Raw genomic sequence first — 17,449 nt, forward strand, 5'->3', positions numbered from 1 at the left:
GGTCTTGAATATCAGGATATTGACAATATTTGTTAAAGAGTCTGTTTTATAAATTTACAAATATAAAATTGGATTTATCTGTAGTCAATAATGAATAATCACATCAGTTACATTTTGTTGTTTTCTAAAATGCGTTCCTAAATATAATAGAGATGTATCATTATAAATGCCTAAAGCCACAGTTTTTAACGCCCAACGCTAGGTTTTATTTCGGCTGTTAAAGAAAAAGTAACATCAAGTGTATATACAGCTGTACCACTACCAAGTATGTGGAAAAACCACTGGCAGTGTTGAAATGTCTCATGTTTATAAAGATCCTACACTCAGTGAGCAGTACTAACACACATAAATTAACTGCTGATATAAATATATAGTCTAAGTCTCTGTTCTGGTTGATCTTATGTAAAGAAAGTACAACCTCTGGTTCTTCTTCATATTCCTTGTTTCTAGAATGTCTGTGCAATACAGCTGTACTACCACTTGGTTGGGGATTTTTTTCTCAATGCTGCGTACTCTCTTTACATATATAAAACCCCACCAATGTAGCTCACTAATTTGGCAGAGTGCTAGCTTGCATTCTAGGCTAGACAACTTAAATTATGACCTCCCCCCCACGCCAGGGTATGTACTAATATAATTACTATTCATATATGGTAAGAAAACTTGATAATAAAACAACAAACATCTCTAATAACCCTCTGCCCCCCAAAAGGGAGTCACATTTCATTTGCTATTTTTTTCTGATAACAAAAGTGCTATAGAAAATAAGAGAAAACTACAGGAAAAAAAAATACAAAATACATAATCGCATTTTCCAAAAGAACTGCTATTTATATTCTGGCATACATATGTAGATTTTTTAATTGGGAATATTCTTTACAGCTTAAAAATAATTTTCTCTTAAAATATCATGAACATTTTCCCTTGTTAGTAACTATTCTTCTACATCTTGTTTGTTTTTTTTTTTAATTTTTTTTTTAACGTTTATTTATTTTTGAGACAGAGAGAGACAGAGCATGAATGGGGGAGGGGCAGAGAGAGAGGGAGACACAGAATTGGAAGCAGGCTCCAGGCTCTGAGCCATCAGCCCAGAGCCCGACACGGGGCTCGAACTCGCGGACCACGAGATCGTGACCTGAGCTGAAGTCGGAGGCTTAACCGACTGAGGCACCCAGGCGCCCCCTTCTACACCTTGTTAATAGCGACAGAGTGGTTCATGTTATGGTTACATCATTATTTACTTAACAATTTCCCTATATTGAACACCTCAACTTCTTCCCAATTTTTATTACTATACTGATACTGCAAGTTTTATCACTGTATTTCAAATGTATTTACTTATCAACTTTTTCCTTTGGGTAGATTCCTAGAAGTAGGATTGCTAGGGCAAAGATATAGGCACTTTAAAGACTTCTGACACATATTTCCCAAAGCCCTCCAAAAAGTTTGTGGCAAAAGGACATTTAATTTAAAAGTATTTGGCAGTCTCAGTTTACCAGAAAGTGTTTTTAAAAAACACATACCTGGAGGCGCCTGGGTGGCTCAGTTAGTTAAGAGTCCAACTCTTGATTTCGGTTCAGGTCATGATCTCATGGTTTGTAAGTTCAAGACCTATGTCAGGCTCTGCGCTGACAGCATGGAGCCTGCTTAGGATTCTCTCTCTCCCTCTCTCTTTCTGCCCCTCCCGCACTTATGTGCGTGCACTTTCTTTCAAATAAATTTTTAAAAAGCACTAAAAAACACCTATCTGCCAATTTGATAGGTGGCAAAAATGCCATTTCATTATATTATAATTAACATTTCTTGGATTACTAGTGAAGTTGAAAAATACTAAACCAGATGTAAAAATATTTATAAGTTCACCACAAAACACCTAGGAATAAACCTATCCAAAGAGGTGCAAAATTTGTACACTGAAACCTATAGAAAGCTATAAAAGAAATTGAAGAAGACATTAAAAAATGGAAAAACATTCCATGTTTATGGATTGAATGACCAAATAATGTTAAAATGTTGATACTACCTAAAGCAATCTCCACATTCAATGCAATTCCTATCAAAATAACATCAGCATTCTTTACAGAGCTAGAAGAAACAATCCTAAAATTTATACAGAACCAGAAAAGATCCCAAATAGCCAAAGCAATCCTAAAAAGAAAACCAAAGCTGGAGGCATCACAATTCCAGACTTCAAGCCATATTACAATGCTGTAATCCTCAAGACAGTATGGTACTGTCACAAAAACAGACACATAGATCAATGGAACAGAATAGAGAACCCAGAAATGGACCACAAAAGTATGGCCAACTAATCTTTGACAAAGCAGGAAAGAATATTCAATGGAAAAAAGACACTCTCTTCAGCAAATAGTATTGGGAAAACTGGACAGTGACATACAGAAGAATAAACTTGGACCACTTTCTCACACCATACATAAAAACAAACTCGAAATGGATGAAAGACCTAAATGTAAGACAGGAAGCCATCAAAATCCTAGAGGAAAAAACAGGCAACAACCTCTTTGACGTTGGCTGCAGCAAATTCTTACTTGACACGTCTCCAGAGGCAAGGGAAACAAAAGCAAAAATGAACTATTGGGACCTCATCAAGATAAAAAGCTTCTTCACAGTGAAGGAAACAATCAGCAAAACTAAAAGGCAACTGATGGAATGGGAGAAGATATTTACAAATGACATATCAGATGAAGGGTTAGTATCCAAAATCTATAAATAACTTATCAAACTCAACACCCCAAAAACAAATAATCCAATGAAGAAATGGGCAAAGACATGCATAGACGGTTTTCCAAAGAAGACATCCAGATAGCTAACAAACACATGAAAAAATGCTCAACATCACTCATCATCGGGGAAATAGAAGTCAAAACCACAATGAGATACCGCCTCATATCTGTCAGAATGGCTAAAATTAACAACTCAGGCAACAACAGATGTTGGTGAAGATGCGGAGAAAGAGGAACACTTTTGCACTGCGGGTGGGAATGCAAACTGGTGCAGGCACTCTGGGAAAACAGTATGGAGGCTCCTCAAAAAATTAAAAATAGAACTACCATACAACCCAGCAATAGCACTACTAGGTATTTGTCCAAGGGATACAGGTGTGCTGTTTCGAAGGAGCACACGCACCCAATGTTTACAGCAGGGCTGTCAACAATAGCCAAAGTAAGGAAAGAGCCCAAATGTCCATCAACTGATGAATGGATAAAGGAGATGTGGTATACATATATATATAATGGAATATTACTCAGTGATAAAAAAGTGAAATCTTGCCATTTGCAACAATGTGGATGGAACTAGAGAGTATTATGCTAAGCGATATCAGTCAGTCAGAGAACGACAAATATATGATTTCACTCATGTGGAATTTAAGATACAAAACAGATGAACATAAGGGAAGGGAAGCAAAAATAATATAAAGACAGGGAGGGAGACAAACCATAAGAGACTCAAATACAGAGAACAAACTGAAGGTTGCCAGAGGGGCGTTGGGTGGCGGGATGGCTAAATGGGCAAAGGGCATTAAGGAGGAGACTTGTGGGGCGCCTGGGTGGCTCAGTCAGCTAAGCGTCTGACTTCAGCTCAGGTCATGATCTCACGGTTTGTGGGTTTGAGCCCCGCGTCGGGCTCTGTGCTGACAGGCTCAGAGCCTGGAGCCTGCTTCCGATTCTGTGTCTCCCTCTCTCTCTGCCCCTCCCCTGCTCGTGCTCTGTCTCTCTCTCTCTCTCTCAAAAACAAATAAACGTTAAAAAAAAAAAAAAAAAAAAAAAAAAGGACACCTGTTGGGATGAGCAATGGGTGTTATATGCAAGTGATGAATCACTAAATTCTATTCCTTAAATCATTGTTAAACTATGTTAACTAAATTGGATTTAAGCTAAAAAATACATATTTGGGAGTTCGACAGGTCAATCACACTATTTTACTGAAACAAGTAATTTCACCTAACTAGAAACGATGAAAAAGGATTCTTCTTTTCCCCCAAAACCGAAAATGAAAACTATAACAAAACCACAGAGTGAGCTGAAATTACAGGGGGAGGCAGCTGGAAGGCATAGGTTTGTCCCACAGAGAGATGCCGACAGCAGCACTATTATGTGACACAGAACCTTGTGCCAGCTGCGGGGTGGGGGGTTTAGACTGACTCTAAGGAACTGGAATCATCCCATGTTAGTAGCATCCTCTAAGCTACTACCAGAAATAGAAGCAAATTCCCTCTGGCGGAAAATTTCTCATAGGACTCATGTATATTAAGATCAATCAGTGAGTTCACAATTTAAGTCACCAAAGGTGAGGGTCAGCAGAAAACAAATTTAGACTACCAACAACTATAGATATTTAAACCACCAGATACGGAATCAGAGCAGCAATACATGAATTAGTTGAAAAAATTAAAAAGGCAACCATAAAACGATCAAGCAAAGAAATTACCTGGAAATCACATTCAACTGTGAAAAAACAACAAATTGAACATCTAAAGAGGGCATTAAAAAGCAACTTCTAGGGGGACCTGGGTGGCTCAGTTGGTTAACCATCTGACTCTTGATTTCAGCTCAGGGCATGATCTCACAGTTAGTGAGATCGAGCCCTGTGTAGGGCTCTGTGCTGACAGTTCGGAACCTGCTTGGGAATCTCTCTCTCCCTCTCTGTCTGCCCCTCCCCTGTGCTCTGTCTCTTTCTCTCTCAAAATAAATAATAAACTTAAAAAAAAAAAAAAAAAGAAACTTCTAAAGAATGGACTTGAGGAAAAAGAAAATTGATCCCAAAAGGCTAAGAAGGAATGGCAAGCAAATAAGTGATAAATATGTACATAAATCCAGACACTGTACAAAATAATAATTCTAATAATATCTAATTTATTAAGTTAAAAAACAGAATTAAAATGCAGAAAATAATAGCTTATAAGTCAAGCAAGGATACAATCAGTAACAAAGAGTTTTAAAGTCTCTGCAATATTCTTAAAGTTGTTTATTACCTTTTTTTTTGAGAGAGAGAGTGAGAGAGTGAGCGGTGAAGGGGCAGAGAGAGAGAGAGGGAAAAGGAGAATCTTAAGTAGGTTCAACACTCAGCACAGAGCCCAACGCGGGGCTCAACCTCACAATCCTGAGATCATGACCTGAGCCAAAAGCAAGAGTTAGATGCTTAACCAACTGAGCCATCCAGGCACCCCTGAAAGTTGTTTAAATGTAGACTAGCAAATATATGGTACAATTTCAAGGATAATCACCAAAAGAACAGATTTAGGTTATAAATTTAAAACAAGAGGGGGGAAAAAAAACCCTTGCCACTTAAAAAAACAATATATAAAAAAATCAAAGGTAAGAAAGGAGGAAAAAAGCAAAAAATGGACAAATATAATTAAAATGTAAGACAGTATAAACACATCAAATATATCAATAACTACACTAAATGTAAATAGACTAAACTTGCCAGTTAAAAAAGCAGAGATGATCAGATTAAGGGGGAGGAGGGAGAATTCAGCTTTAAACTGTTAACAAGAGGGGTGCCTGGATTGCTCAGTTGGTTATGCATCTGACTCTTGATTTCTCCTCAGGTCATTATTTCATGTTCATAGATTCAAGCCTCGAGTCAGGCTCTGTGCTGCCAGTGCAGAGCCTGCTTGGGATTCTCTCTCTCCCCCCCTCTCTCTGCCCCTCCCCAACTCATGCTCGAACTTTCTCTCTCTCTCAAAATAAATAAATAGTTAATAAGAGATATACCTAAAGCATAAGGCCATGAAACAGTTGAAAGTGTGGAAAAAGATAAACCAGGCAAATAACAACCAAAACAAAGAATAGCTATATCAATATCAAACAAAGTAGATTTCTAGACAAAAAGCATCACTAGTGAAATAAAGGTCACTACATAGAGATTTTTTTAAAAATCCAATTCTCCATGAAGATATCACAACTCTAAATTTGTATATACCTCTTAAAACATCCATGAATTACATTTTTTTTAGGTTTTTTTTTTACATTTATTTATTTTTGAGAGACAGAGTGAGACAAAGTGAGAGTGGGGGAGGGGCAGAGAGAGAGGGAGGCACAGGATAGGAAGCAGACTCCAGGCTCTGATCTGTCAGCACAGAGCAGGGCTCAAACCCACAGACCATGAGATCATGACCTGAGCCGAAGTCGGACACTCAACCTACTGACTGAGCCACCCAGGTGCCCCCATGAATTGCATATTTTTAAAGTGTAAATACTGTACAGAGAAACTGACATACCTACTACTCAAAGAAATTCCACACATTTTTTTTTCTCAATTATTGATGGGTCAAGCAAACAAAAATAAATGAACGCATATAGACATTGGCACCTAACATTAGAGAATACATAATTTACTCAAGCACACATGAAATGCTGTAAAAATTGATCATATATTAGGCCATAAGCAATTATCAACAACAAAAAAAGTAAAGACTTGAAAGAGGTATGGAAGTTCATATACTCAAATCTTCTCTTTAAGAAACAAAAGTTCACCGAAGTCTTCCTCGGGCACCCTTCTCTCACACTGATACCACTGACACTTAAATATAGCTTCTTTCATTTTACTTAGTGTATACATGAGTCGTAATCACCACTTTACACATGTATATATAAGTCTCCCTCAAAGAAACCACATACTTTGAAGAACTGTATCTAAGTCAATTTGTCTTGCTCTTACAAATAAAAAGAGCAACCATAACTAAGTGGACAAATGAAGGAGCAACGCGTTAGGTAGAGAACAAACTTAAAAGGAGGGCATCAGGCCAGAAGGGAGCATTCTCTTTGGAGTCCTTAATTTCATGGATTAGACCCAGCCCTTTGGATGTGGACGATTTACCCCCAGTCCATGGATGAGAAGACCTGTCCATTGACAACATGTACAGCAGACACAAGGGACCTAGAGATGAATACTGGCTTCCCCATTTAATAGCTTAGTGAACTTGACAAGTCTCTAAGCCTCACTGGGCCAGTTGATACGTCTGCAAAATGGGAATAATATCCACTTCTCACACCTATTGTGAGAATTAAAAGAAAAGTCAATGTTGAGTGTACCTAGCAGGCAGTAAGTGCTCCATAAAGGTTTCCCTCTCCTTTCCCAAGGGAGAAAGAGGAACTTATGTTCTTCCTCAAGAGTCGGGACTGAAAAAAGGAAAACTGCATCTCACCTGGGAATTGGTCATCTCTTCTTCCTCCTGGGCAAGGTCAGTGAGTTAAGGAGGCAGAGCTGGAGGAGAAAGGAGCCATGAGACATCAAGCCTTCCTTGTAGCTCCCAGAGTGGCCATTGTTTCTGCCTTGCCTGAACCGTTCCCTCAACCATCCTGCCCTATGTTGCTTTCTTTTCTCCACACTGCAGATGGTTCACCATCTCAGCTAACTCGTCTTTCCTCTGTTCTGAGTCAAAACCTCCACGGTCTCTCCCTGTTCTCCGCAAGTGGTCATGTGACCCAAGACTTGCAGCCCCAGCAGCTCCCAAATCCCATCTTCCTCCACACCCCAGTCTTGGCTCAGTTTTGGCAAGGCTCAGGTCACAGGTGTGCCCCCTCAAGGATGGGTTCCAGCTGCTGTGGAGCTGCGGCCTTCATTCATTACAGCATGGCTGGCTCCTACAGCCTGTCCTCGACTGGCATCTATGTCCTGGGCTCCAAATCTCTGTACCCTCCAGCAAGAGTCTCCGGAAACCCAGCCGGGGTCAGAGTTAACGCTAAGCACCTCTCAGGATACATACCTGCAGGAACTCAGGCTAGGGACCACTGGACACAGGAATGGCAAAGCAGGAGACCTGAGGCACCAAAGAGGGGAGGCCCCCGGGGTACACTGCTCTGTGGGGAGACGCGGGATCGCGGGCCAGACCTGGGGGCGCGCTCAGACCCGAGCGGCCGGCACAGGGTCGTGGAGCCAAACTTGGACTCGGAAAGAGAAAGGGGTCCTGGAGCCACTGGGGCGGCAGATGCCACTAACCCCAGTCGGAGATAAGCAGAGCCAGCTGGAGTGCTTTAGAGTACCTGGAAGGTTCCCACCCTCCACAGCCAAATCTCGGCAGCATATTCTTTTCAGGACCATAGCTCCCGAGGCCCCTGATTTGGAGGTTCAAGTCCCTCCATCGCACCCGCACTCCGATCTCCATCTTCCTGCTGACACAGGGTGCCCCTGTGAGCCCCAGTCTCTCCGCGAGAAACCGCGGCGATGTGAAGGACCACCCGGACTCACCAGCCCGCGCCGGCCTGCGCCAAGCCCGCCACCCGGCAGCACTGCGCCTGCGCCGAGCGAGCCCAGGGCACCTCCCACAAGACCCCGCGGCGCACCGCCCCACTGCGGCCTCAGGCCCCGGGTGACCGACCTGCGTGGTCCCAGGGTCTGCGGAGGTTCCTCGGCCAGCCCTGTCGGTGCGGAGGTGGGGGTAGAAAAGTCACTTTAAAAAATATATATATTTATTTGAGAGAGAGAGAGAGCACCAGCAGGGAAGGGAACAGAGGATCTGAAGCGGGCTCTGCCTGGACAGCAGAGAGCCCGATGGGAGGGCTCGAACTCACAAACCTCAGATCATGGCCTGAGCCCAACTCATCTGCTTACCTATTGGAGCCACCCAGGAGCCCTGAAAGTCATTTTTAAATTTCAGTTCCTGGGATCCTGCAATGGAAAAACGGCCTCCCTCCTTCGATGTGGAAGCTAGCCCCGCACCTAGGACCTCGGGGCCCGCGCCTGGCACTTGAGAGTCTGGCTGCTTAGGGGTTGGAGCTAAGAGACGGGGATACTGGTGCCCCTCATTTGGCCGGTGGTCCTATCTGGAATGTCACCGCAAAGGCTCCACTGGGCGGGCAGGTATTCTCAGGGTGGCCCTCCCTCCTGCACGGTTTTCTGATGCGTAGCCCCGCCTAATGTGACCCTTGCTAACCCCTGGGCCCGTCCCCCGCCTCCAGCCAGTACGCTTAAGGTGATGTCCATTTGGCCGGCCCACCTCCTTCCTGATTCTATACAGGCTTCCAATCTCCTTGCAAGCAGTCCCAATCTCCACGTGGAATCTCTTGGAAACCTTCTCACTTGGTTTTTGGAGCCAAACTCGGGAGGCGCGGGGCTGCTTCTCCAAGGCTGATTCGTGGCTGCTGGTTCCCATCCCCACCCCCTCTAACTAATCTTGTCGTTAGGAATTGTCTAACTAATCTTGTAGTGGAAATTGTCAGGTCTGGGAAAATGGTTGAAGATGGAGAAGCCTGTTTGGTCACCTTTTAGTAAGTCCTGGAAGTGGAGAGGTTGTCTGGCCCCCGGTTATTTATGGCTCTTTTTACATTGTAGGGTACTTGATGCCTCACCTCTTAATCCTACTTTCCATCCTGGGCTAAAGGACAAATCCCAGTTAACATCATGTTCTGCACCTGTGACTGTAGTAGTCACAAATATTCTGGATTCCCACTTCTTTCCAGGATGTGGTAGACCTGCAGTTTCCCATCCCTTGGAATTTAGCGGTGACAGTGCGACCTGTTTGGCCGCAAAATACAAGTAGTAATGTATGCCACTTTCAAAAGGAGTCTTTTAAGAGCCAATACACAATTTGTCCTGTTTCTTTTGTCTCTGCCCCCAGAAATTGTAACATTCGATGTGCAGGCAGCCTCTAAAATGGCTCCCTGTGCACTTCATGTCTCTGACACATTTTATTAATTTCACAAAATTTCATACTTGCTCATTATTATATTTGTTACGATAATCTAAGATCGGTGATTACCATTTGCTGAAACCTCAGATGACAATTAGCATTTTTAAGAAAAAAATTTTTAAGTGTATTTATTTATTTTGAGAGAGAGAGTACAAGCCAGGAGAGGGACAGAGAGAAAGGGAGAGAATCCCAAGCAGCCTCTGTGCTGTCAGCATGGAGCCTGACGCGGGACTCAATCTCATGAACCATGAGATCATGACCTGAGTCAAAGTCAAGAGTTGGAAGCTTAACGGACTGAGCCACCCAGGCACCACAAGCAGCATTTTTCAATTAAGGTGTGTATATTGTTAGACATAATGCTATTGCACACTTAATAGACTATAATATACATAGTATATATATACATATACATGCTTATATAGTGTGACATGACTTTTATATGTACTGGAAAACCAGAAAAATTTGACTTGCTTTGTTGCAGCAGTCTGGAACTGAATCTGCAATATTTCCAGCATATACCTATATTTCAATGACAACCCCTATGTCAGTTATAGGAGACTAAACTGCTGTCACAAATAGACTTCCCAATGCATTGGCTCAGCCAAAATAGAAGTTCCTTATTCCTCATTTCACAGTACAAGGCAGGTGGTCCGTGTTGGTGGGCAGCTTCTTTTCCACGTGGTTTTCAGTGACATAGTCCATTAAGGCTGCTATAACAAAATGCCATAGACTGGGTAGCCTATAGGCACAGAAATCTCCCACAGTTCTGAAGGTTGGAAGTCTGAGATCAGGGTGCCAGCATGGTCAAGAGAGGACCTTCTTCAGGCTGTCAGACTTCTTATTTCCTCACACGGCAGAAGGGGCTCGTGAACTCTGTGGGGCCTCTTTTCTAAGGGCACTAATCCCAACCATGAAGTCGCTGCCCTAATGACCTAATCATCTTCCCAAGGCCTCACCTCCTAATACCATCACCGTGGGCATGAGGTTTTCAACAGAGGAATTTTGAGAGGACACAAAAACCCAGACCATAGCAATGATCCAGACTGACAATGGCTCTACCCTCTTCAACACGTTGCTTCCAAGGTTGCTCTGGCTGACACGGTCCAGCCCCCCCAGAGGAGCATCTCCACTCCCAACACCCTAGTCCAAAACACCATCATCTACTGTCTGGGCAATTCCCTCTTACCTGGTCTCCCTATTTGCCCTCTTGCCATCCCTACTGTCTATTCCCCACACACAGCCAGGGAAAAGTTTTCAAAAGTAAATCAGACTATACCACTCTTCTCGAAATCTTCAAAACCTTCCCATCACATTTAGAGTGAAATCTCACATAGTCTGGCACCTATCTAATGCACAGAACTCATCTCCACATCTTTCCTCCAGCCACACTGAACTTGCTGATTTGCAACAGGCTAGACTCAATCTTGCCTCAGGACCCTTGCAGGATCTTTCCAAGGCTCTTCCTTCATTGCATTCAGGTCTCTGTTTAAAGGTTCCTTCTTCTCAGAGGACTTCCTTAGTCACTCCAAATTAGTTTCCTATCATCTTCAATCTCCTTACAGGTTTTAAAAAGTGTTTTGCTTATCGTTACCTAAGATGATCATTTATTTGTTCACTGTTGGGTCGCATGCTGGTATCTTGCCTTTTTTGCTCACTGCTGTATTATCAGTATACAAGAGAACAGGGGTCAGCAATCTACATCAGATCTGGTTTTATGCCTGTTTTTGGAAATAGTTTTATTAGAATACAGTCACACTCATTTGTGTACACGTCTTCAGCTGCTTTCATGCTACAGCAACAGAGTAGTTGTACCAGACTGAATTGCCCACAAAGCCCAAGATAATTAATATCTAGCCCTTTACAGGAAAAGTTTAGCAACCCCTGATCTATAGCAATTATTGATATATCAGCTTTCTATTATTTGCTGAGTTGATCTTGTACCATTCCTTTATTTTCTAACCTTTCTGAATGACTTGGTTTCAATCTTGTATGCAGCTTATATTTGGATTTTAAAACACAATCTGATAGTCTCTGCTTTGGAAAAATATGGATTTTCAGGCCTTTCTTTTGCTAAGACAAAAGATGGAGGAATAAAAAGTATCTCCTTCTCCCTCTTGATTAAAATGGAACAAACTGGGGCGCCTGGGCGACTCAGTCGGTTAAACAACCGACTTCGGCTCAGGTCATGATCTCACAGTGTGTGAATTCAAGCCCTGCATTGGGCTCTGTGCTGACAGCTCAGAGCCTGGAGCCTGCTTCAGATTCTGTGTCTCCCTCTCTCTCTACCCCTCCCACTCCCCTGCTCATGCTCTGTCTGTCTCTCTCTCAAAAATAAATAAACATTAAAAAAAAATTTTTTTTAATGCAGCAAAGATGGAGAACCTGATGTAAAGAAAACAGTAATTCCTACCTTAAAGACATTTGTACTGCTGCTGTGTGAAGGGCCTAGCTCAAAAATCAGACTACATTAATCCTTTCTCTGCCCAACATAAAGATAACTCTTAAACTAATTAAACGTGCTTACTGCTTTATTAGCTATAACTAATTTCTAGAATTGAAAAAAATTATTTGAATAAAACATTTCGTGTTACAAGAGATAGTATTCGTTCATGAAATAAATCAATCACATCACCAATTTACCTTCTTTCTTCCTTTTCTCCAAAAAGGTATCAGCTTGATTGATTGATTGGGGTTTTTTGTTGCTTTTTTTTAGTTAATTTTTTTTTTTTGCTTTTTTAATATGAAATTTATTGTCAAATTTGTTTCCATACAACACCCAGTGCGCATCCCAGCAGGTGCCCTCCTCAATGCCCATCACCCACCTTCCCCTCCCTCCCACCCCCCATCAACCCTCAGTTTATTCTCAGTTTTTAAGAGTCTCTTATGGTTTGGCTCCCTCCCTCTCTTTTTTTTTTTCTTCCCCTCCCCCATGGTCTTCTGTTAAGTTTCTCAGGATCCACATAAGAGTGAAAACATATGGTATCTGTCTTTCTCCGTATGACTTATTTCACTTAGCATAACACTCTCCAGTTCCATCCACGTTGCAACAAAAGGCCATATTTAATTCTTTCTCATTGCCACATAGTATTCCATTGTGTATATAAACCACAATTTCTTGATCCATTCATCCGTTGATGGACATTTAGGCTCTTTCCATAATTTGGCTATTTTTGAAAGTGCTGCTATAAACATTGGGGTACAAGTGCCCCTGTGCATCAGCACTCCAGTATCCCTTGGGTAAATTCCTAGCGGTGCTATTGCTGGGTCATAGGGTAGATTTATTTATTTAGTTAGTTGTTATTTTTTGGAGAGCACCTAATTATCTCCCTTTTGCAACATAAGTTTTAAAGTGTTTCTGACGTGTTAAAAAACTAACCCTAAAATATAACAGACTTTATTATTCCTCAGGATAAGTGATTCAATCCATTTGCCTTTCTTGTGATTAGTGATATACTTGGACACATCCCTGAGTTCTGCCTTCTATTCACTGTGCCTTTCCTTTGTTGCTTTAGTTTTCCTTTCCTGTGTTCTACTGCATTTATAGTTCTCTTTATTCCCTTTCCTCTCCCTAGTGACTTGTGACATAGTCTGTTTCTTTTAGTGGGTAGCCTTCAGTTTTTGTCATGCATCTTCAGTAAGGTATGAATTTAATATCTATCCCAGAACACGGACTTTAAAAGACTTTAACCCTGATTCCTCCCACTTTTCTAATGTTATTATGTATAATATTCATTTCACCTTATTTCTAGCCCTCTCCCAAATTAATCCTTATTTAAATTACTCAGACCCAACATAAATTCAGATTTAGCAACATGTTTACAATTTGTTTGTTCACCAGTGCCTCTTGCATTCTATTCCCCCCAGTGGCCTGATGTTAATGAAGGTTTTCTCAGAAAAATGAGATTCCAGGTGGTATTTTATTAAATAATTTTTTTTTGTATTTTATATATATATTTTTTAAACGTCTATTTTTGAGAGAGAGAGAGAGAGGCACAGAGTGTGAACAGGGGAGGGGCAAAGAGAGAGGGAGACACAGAATCCGAAGCAGGCTCCAGGCTCTGAGCTGTCAGCACAGAGCCCAATGCAGGGCCCGAACTCACGAGCTGTGAGATCATGACCTGAGCCAAAGTCAGACACCCAACCAACTGAGCCACCCAGGCACCCCTGTATTTTATATATATATATATATATATATATATATATATATATTTTTTTTTTTTTTTTTTTTTTTTTTTTTTCTAATGAGGTACATCTGGGTGGCTCAGTTAAGCATCCGACTTCAGCTCAGGTCACGATCTCACAGTTCATGAATTCAAGCCCCGTATCAGGCTCTGTGCTGACAGCTCAGGGCCTGGAGCCTGCTTTGGATTCTGTGTGTCCCTCTCTCTCTGCCCCTCCTCCACTTGCTCTCTGTCTCCCTTTCTCTCAAAAATAAAAGTAAACATTAAAAAAATATTTTTTAATAAGCAGGTACTATATAAGTATAAAAAAATAAATCTATCTTCATACTGGAAAAAAAAATAAGCCTAACGTCTGCGTGTAAATGCTAAGCAAGGAAAAAAGTAGCATATCTGAGTGTTCTTGTCAAAGGGGGAAAAAAGTAAAAGTAAACATATCTCCACGTGTAACATTCTGGAGGGAAGGTGAGTGTGAAAAAGGATATTCTGCTAACATTATACATGACCATTTCAGAAATAGTTGACAACCAGGTAAAGGTGCAGACTTCAAATAAAGAAAAAATGGGCTTCTGGGGCATCTAAGATCATGTTTGAGTGGAGTGTAAATAGCATTTTGGTTTTCTTCTTGCCAAAATCATGTTCTGGGATTGAGGTTATAAAGGAAAAGAATGAGGGGCACCTGGTGGCTTGGTTGGTTGAGTGTGTCTGACTCTTGGTTACGGCTCAGGTCACGATCTCGTGGTTTATGAGTTCGAGCTTTGCATCAGTTCTGTGCTGACAGCGTGGAGCCTGCTTGGGATTCTCTCCCTGCCCCCCCCTCTACCCCTCCCCCACTGGGACGCTGTCCCTATCTCTCTAAAAATAAATAAAAAAACTTAAAAAAAATTTTTTTAAAAGGAAAACAATGAGGTCAATGGTACAAAGCTCCCCATATAGCAACATGTATGTGTCTAGTACTCGAATACGAGGTATCAAAGAAGTCTGGAAATGTGGGGAAGTGATTTTTTTTTTCAGGTTAATGGTCTACTTATAACTTTAAATATAGAAGTACTTTGCCCACAAATGTGTCTGAGATTGAAAGAAAACACATTAAACATATCACTTGAAAATACAACTAGTTACCGTGTGAAACTTTTCTTGCAGCATGATTTATAATAACCATGACACAGAAGCAGCCCAAGTGTTCATTGGTGGATAAGTGCACAAAGAAGATGCCATGCACACACACATACAGTGGAACTGTTATTCAGCAAGAAAGAAATCTTGCCATTTGCAACAACATGGATGGAACTTGAGGGTATTATGCTAAATAAAATAAGTCGGACAGAGAAAGACAAACACCATACGAAGCTAGTTCTTTGCAGAATCTAAAAAAGACCCTGAACTCATAAAGAGGACAGACTGGTGTCTTCCAGAGGCACGGGTCAGGAGGTGGGGAAAACGGGTGAAGGGGGTCAAAAGGTGCAAAGTTCCAGCTATAAAATAAGTAAGTCCTAGAGATGTAACGTAGAGCATGGTGACTATAGTTAACAATACTGTGTTGTATATTTGAAAGTTGCTGAGAGATCAATCTTAAAAGTTCCCATCACAAGAAAAAAATGTTTACCTATGTGTGGTGATGGATATTCACTAGGCTTATTGTGGTGAACAGTTCATAGCATATATGAGTATCAAATCATGTTGTACATCTAGAACGTAACGTTATATGTCAGTTCTTTTTTTTTTTTTTTAACATTTATTTTTTATATTATTGAGAGAGAAAGAGACAGAACATGAGTGCGGGAGGGGCAGAGAAAGACGGAGACACACAATCCGAAGCAGGCTGCAGGCTCCGAGCTGTCAGCACAGAGCCCGACGAGGGGCTCAAACTCACAAACTGGGAGATCGTGACCTGAGCTGAAGTCAGATGCTTAACCGACTGAGCCACCCAGGCGCCCGTGTTATACGTCAGTTCTATATCTCAATTTTTTTTAAAAGATAAATTTAGCAACATATATTTTTAAAAACATATTCAAGAAAGTAAACACTACAATAACACGTGATCACACAAATCATTAACAACAAACAGTCTTGTCTTAGATGAGAGTCTTCCAATTCAGTATAAATACCTAGTGCTCCTTGTAACCCTAAACATGATGCTTTAAAAAAGAACCTTAAGTTCGCTCCATTTTACTTAAACATAGTTTGCATACTTGATTAATGGACATGACGTTCTGCAGGCCTCACAATTAATCTCAAAATGTTGCTAATTTATGCACTTACCTATTTGTACCACAGTGGGACCCAGTTTCCCCTTCTCAAACATGAGCTCTGGCCCCATGAAATGCATCAGAAATAGCGGGATTCATGACTTTTAGTGCCTGACAATGACTTGGTTTAAATAGGAAAAAAAAGCGGGGCGCCTGGGTGGCGCAGTCGGTTAGGCGTCCGACTTCAGCCAGGTCACGATCTCGCGGTCTGTGAGTTCGAGCCCCGCGTCAGGCTTTGGACTGATGGCTCGGAGCCTGGAGCCTGTTTCCGATTCTGTGTCTCCCTCTCTCTCTGCCCCTCCCCCGTTCATGCTATGTCTCTCTCTGTCCCAAAAATAAATAAAAAACGTTGAAAAAAAAATAAATAAATAAATAGGAAAAAAAAATTTTTTTTTCTGTTTCAACTTTTCAAACACCTCTTTGATTTTGGTTCATACCTAGCTAATTCTTTCACTCTATTAATTCCAGCATTTAAGGAAGGGAGCAAACAGTTTAGTTCATGGAGCTCAGGCGGTAACGTCAAATAACACTCCCAGGCTCCTTGTCCTCAGTTGGCCACCCTGATGCGCAAGACGGACTCTTAGGGGTCTCACATCCTTCTAGAGGCAATGACACACTCCACATCCCTAAGGGAATCTTCTTGCTGTCTTAAAGTTTGGGTTTGTTCAGATGCTATTACTGCTAAGGACAGGAGCTGAAAAAGAACTAGGAGGGGAAGAGTAATGTTAAATAAAGCGAAGTGACAGCTTTAAAGAGGAAATGAGAGACAAGGCAGGGGAACTTGAGAAAAACTCCCTGAGTTTATAACTAGTTTACATATACACCTTTGTGGTTTGCCAAGAGGTCTGGAGTGGCTGCCTGTTTAACTAGCATGGAGTCTTAGTATTGGAAACTTTGCGAGACACGGCTTAACTTTAGATCTGATGGATATTCAGAAAATCACTTAGGTATAGTAAGTCTTCACCCATCATCACCCTGCAAAAATGCTCGTGACATTAAAACAATTCCAAGTTCACACATTTAATCCAATAACTTTGCTTGCAAGAGAAAACCTGATTTGGTGAATTTAGGTTCAAGTCCAATGCTGTCTGTACCTAAGCCTCACAACCACTGAAAGGCTTGAAGACTTTTTTACATTATCAAGTAACACTTAAACTGAAATAAAAAATTTCCACTTAAATCACTGTTGGTTCACGTGTTTCTAAAAGGAAAACACAAAATTTACACAATGTCAAATTATACAAGAGCTGGTAAGCAGCTCAAGAAAGCAGAAAAGCTTTTCAAAGAGCTGGATTTGACACCTGTGCTAGTCACCTGGAAACTTCCAACCAGGCCTGAGAGACCTCTGAATCAATTTCCACAACAAA

The 17,449-nt window shown here is 41.4% G+C and overlaps 1 protein-coding gene across 8 annotated transcripts in view; it reads right to left on the reverse strand.

Moving 5' to 3' along the window:
- Window positions 1-17,449, reverse strand: part of LOC109254865 (zinc finger protein 214-like) — a 51,794-nt gene that overhangs the window by 22,655 nt on the left and 11,690 nt on the right. For 4 of the 8 annotated variants that reach the window (XR_008420186.1, XR_008420185.1, XR_008420188.1 and 1 more), the window contains exons 1-2: window positions 7,733-8,329; window positions 7,172-7,230 (exon numbers count right to left, since the gene is read on the reverse strand). The exons of 2 other annotated variants lie outside the window; for them this stretch is intronic. Coding sequence is in view for 1 of the 6 variants with exons in the window: in XM_053896925.1 (XP_053752900.1) it covers window positions 7,172-7,186 (15 nt within the window). In the remaining 5 variants the exon portion in view is untranslated. Of the gene's footprint in view, window positions 1-7,171; window positions 7,231-7,732; window positions 8,331-17,449 lie in introns of those variants that run through there. 2 more of the 8 variants (XR_008420187.1, XR_008420191.1) reach the window with 2 other exon arrangements.

The sequence above is a fragment of the Panthera pardus genome, unplaced genomic scaffold, assembly GCF_024362965.1.
Source record: "Panthera pardus isolate Hobbes unplaced genomic scaffold, ASM2436296v1 HiC_scaffold_11, whole genome shotgun sequence".
In the NCBI taxonomy this organism is placed as follows: domain Eukaryota; kingdom Metazoa; phylum Chordata; class Mammalia; order Carnivora; family Felidae; genus Panthera; species Panthera pardus.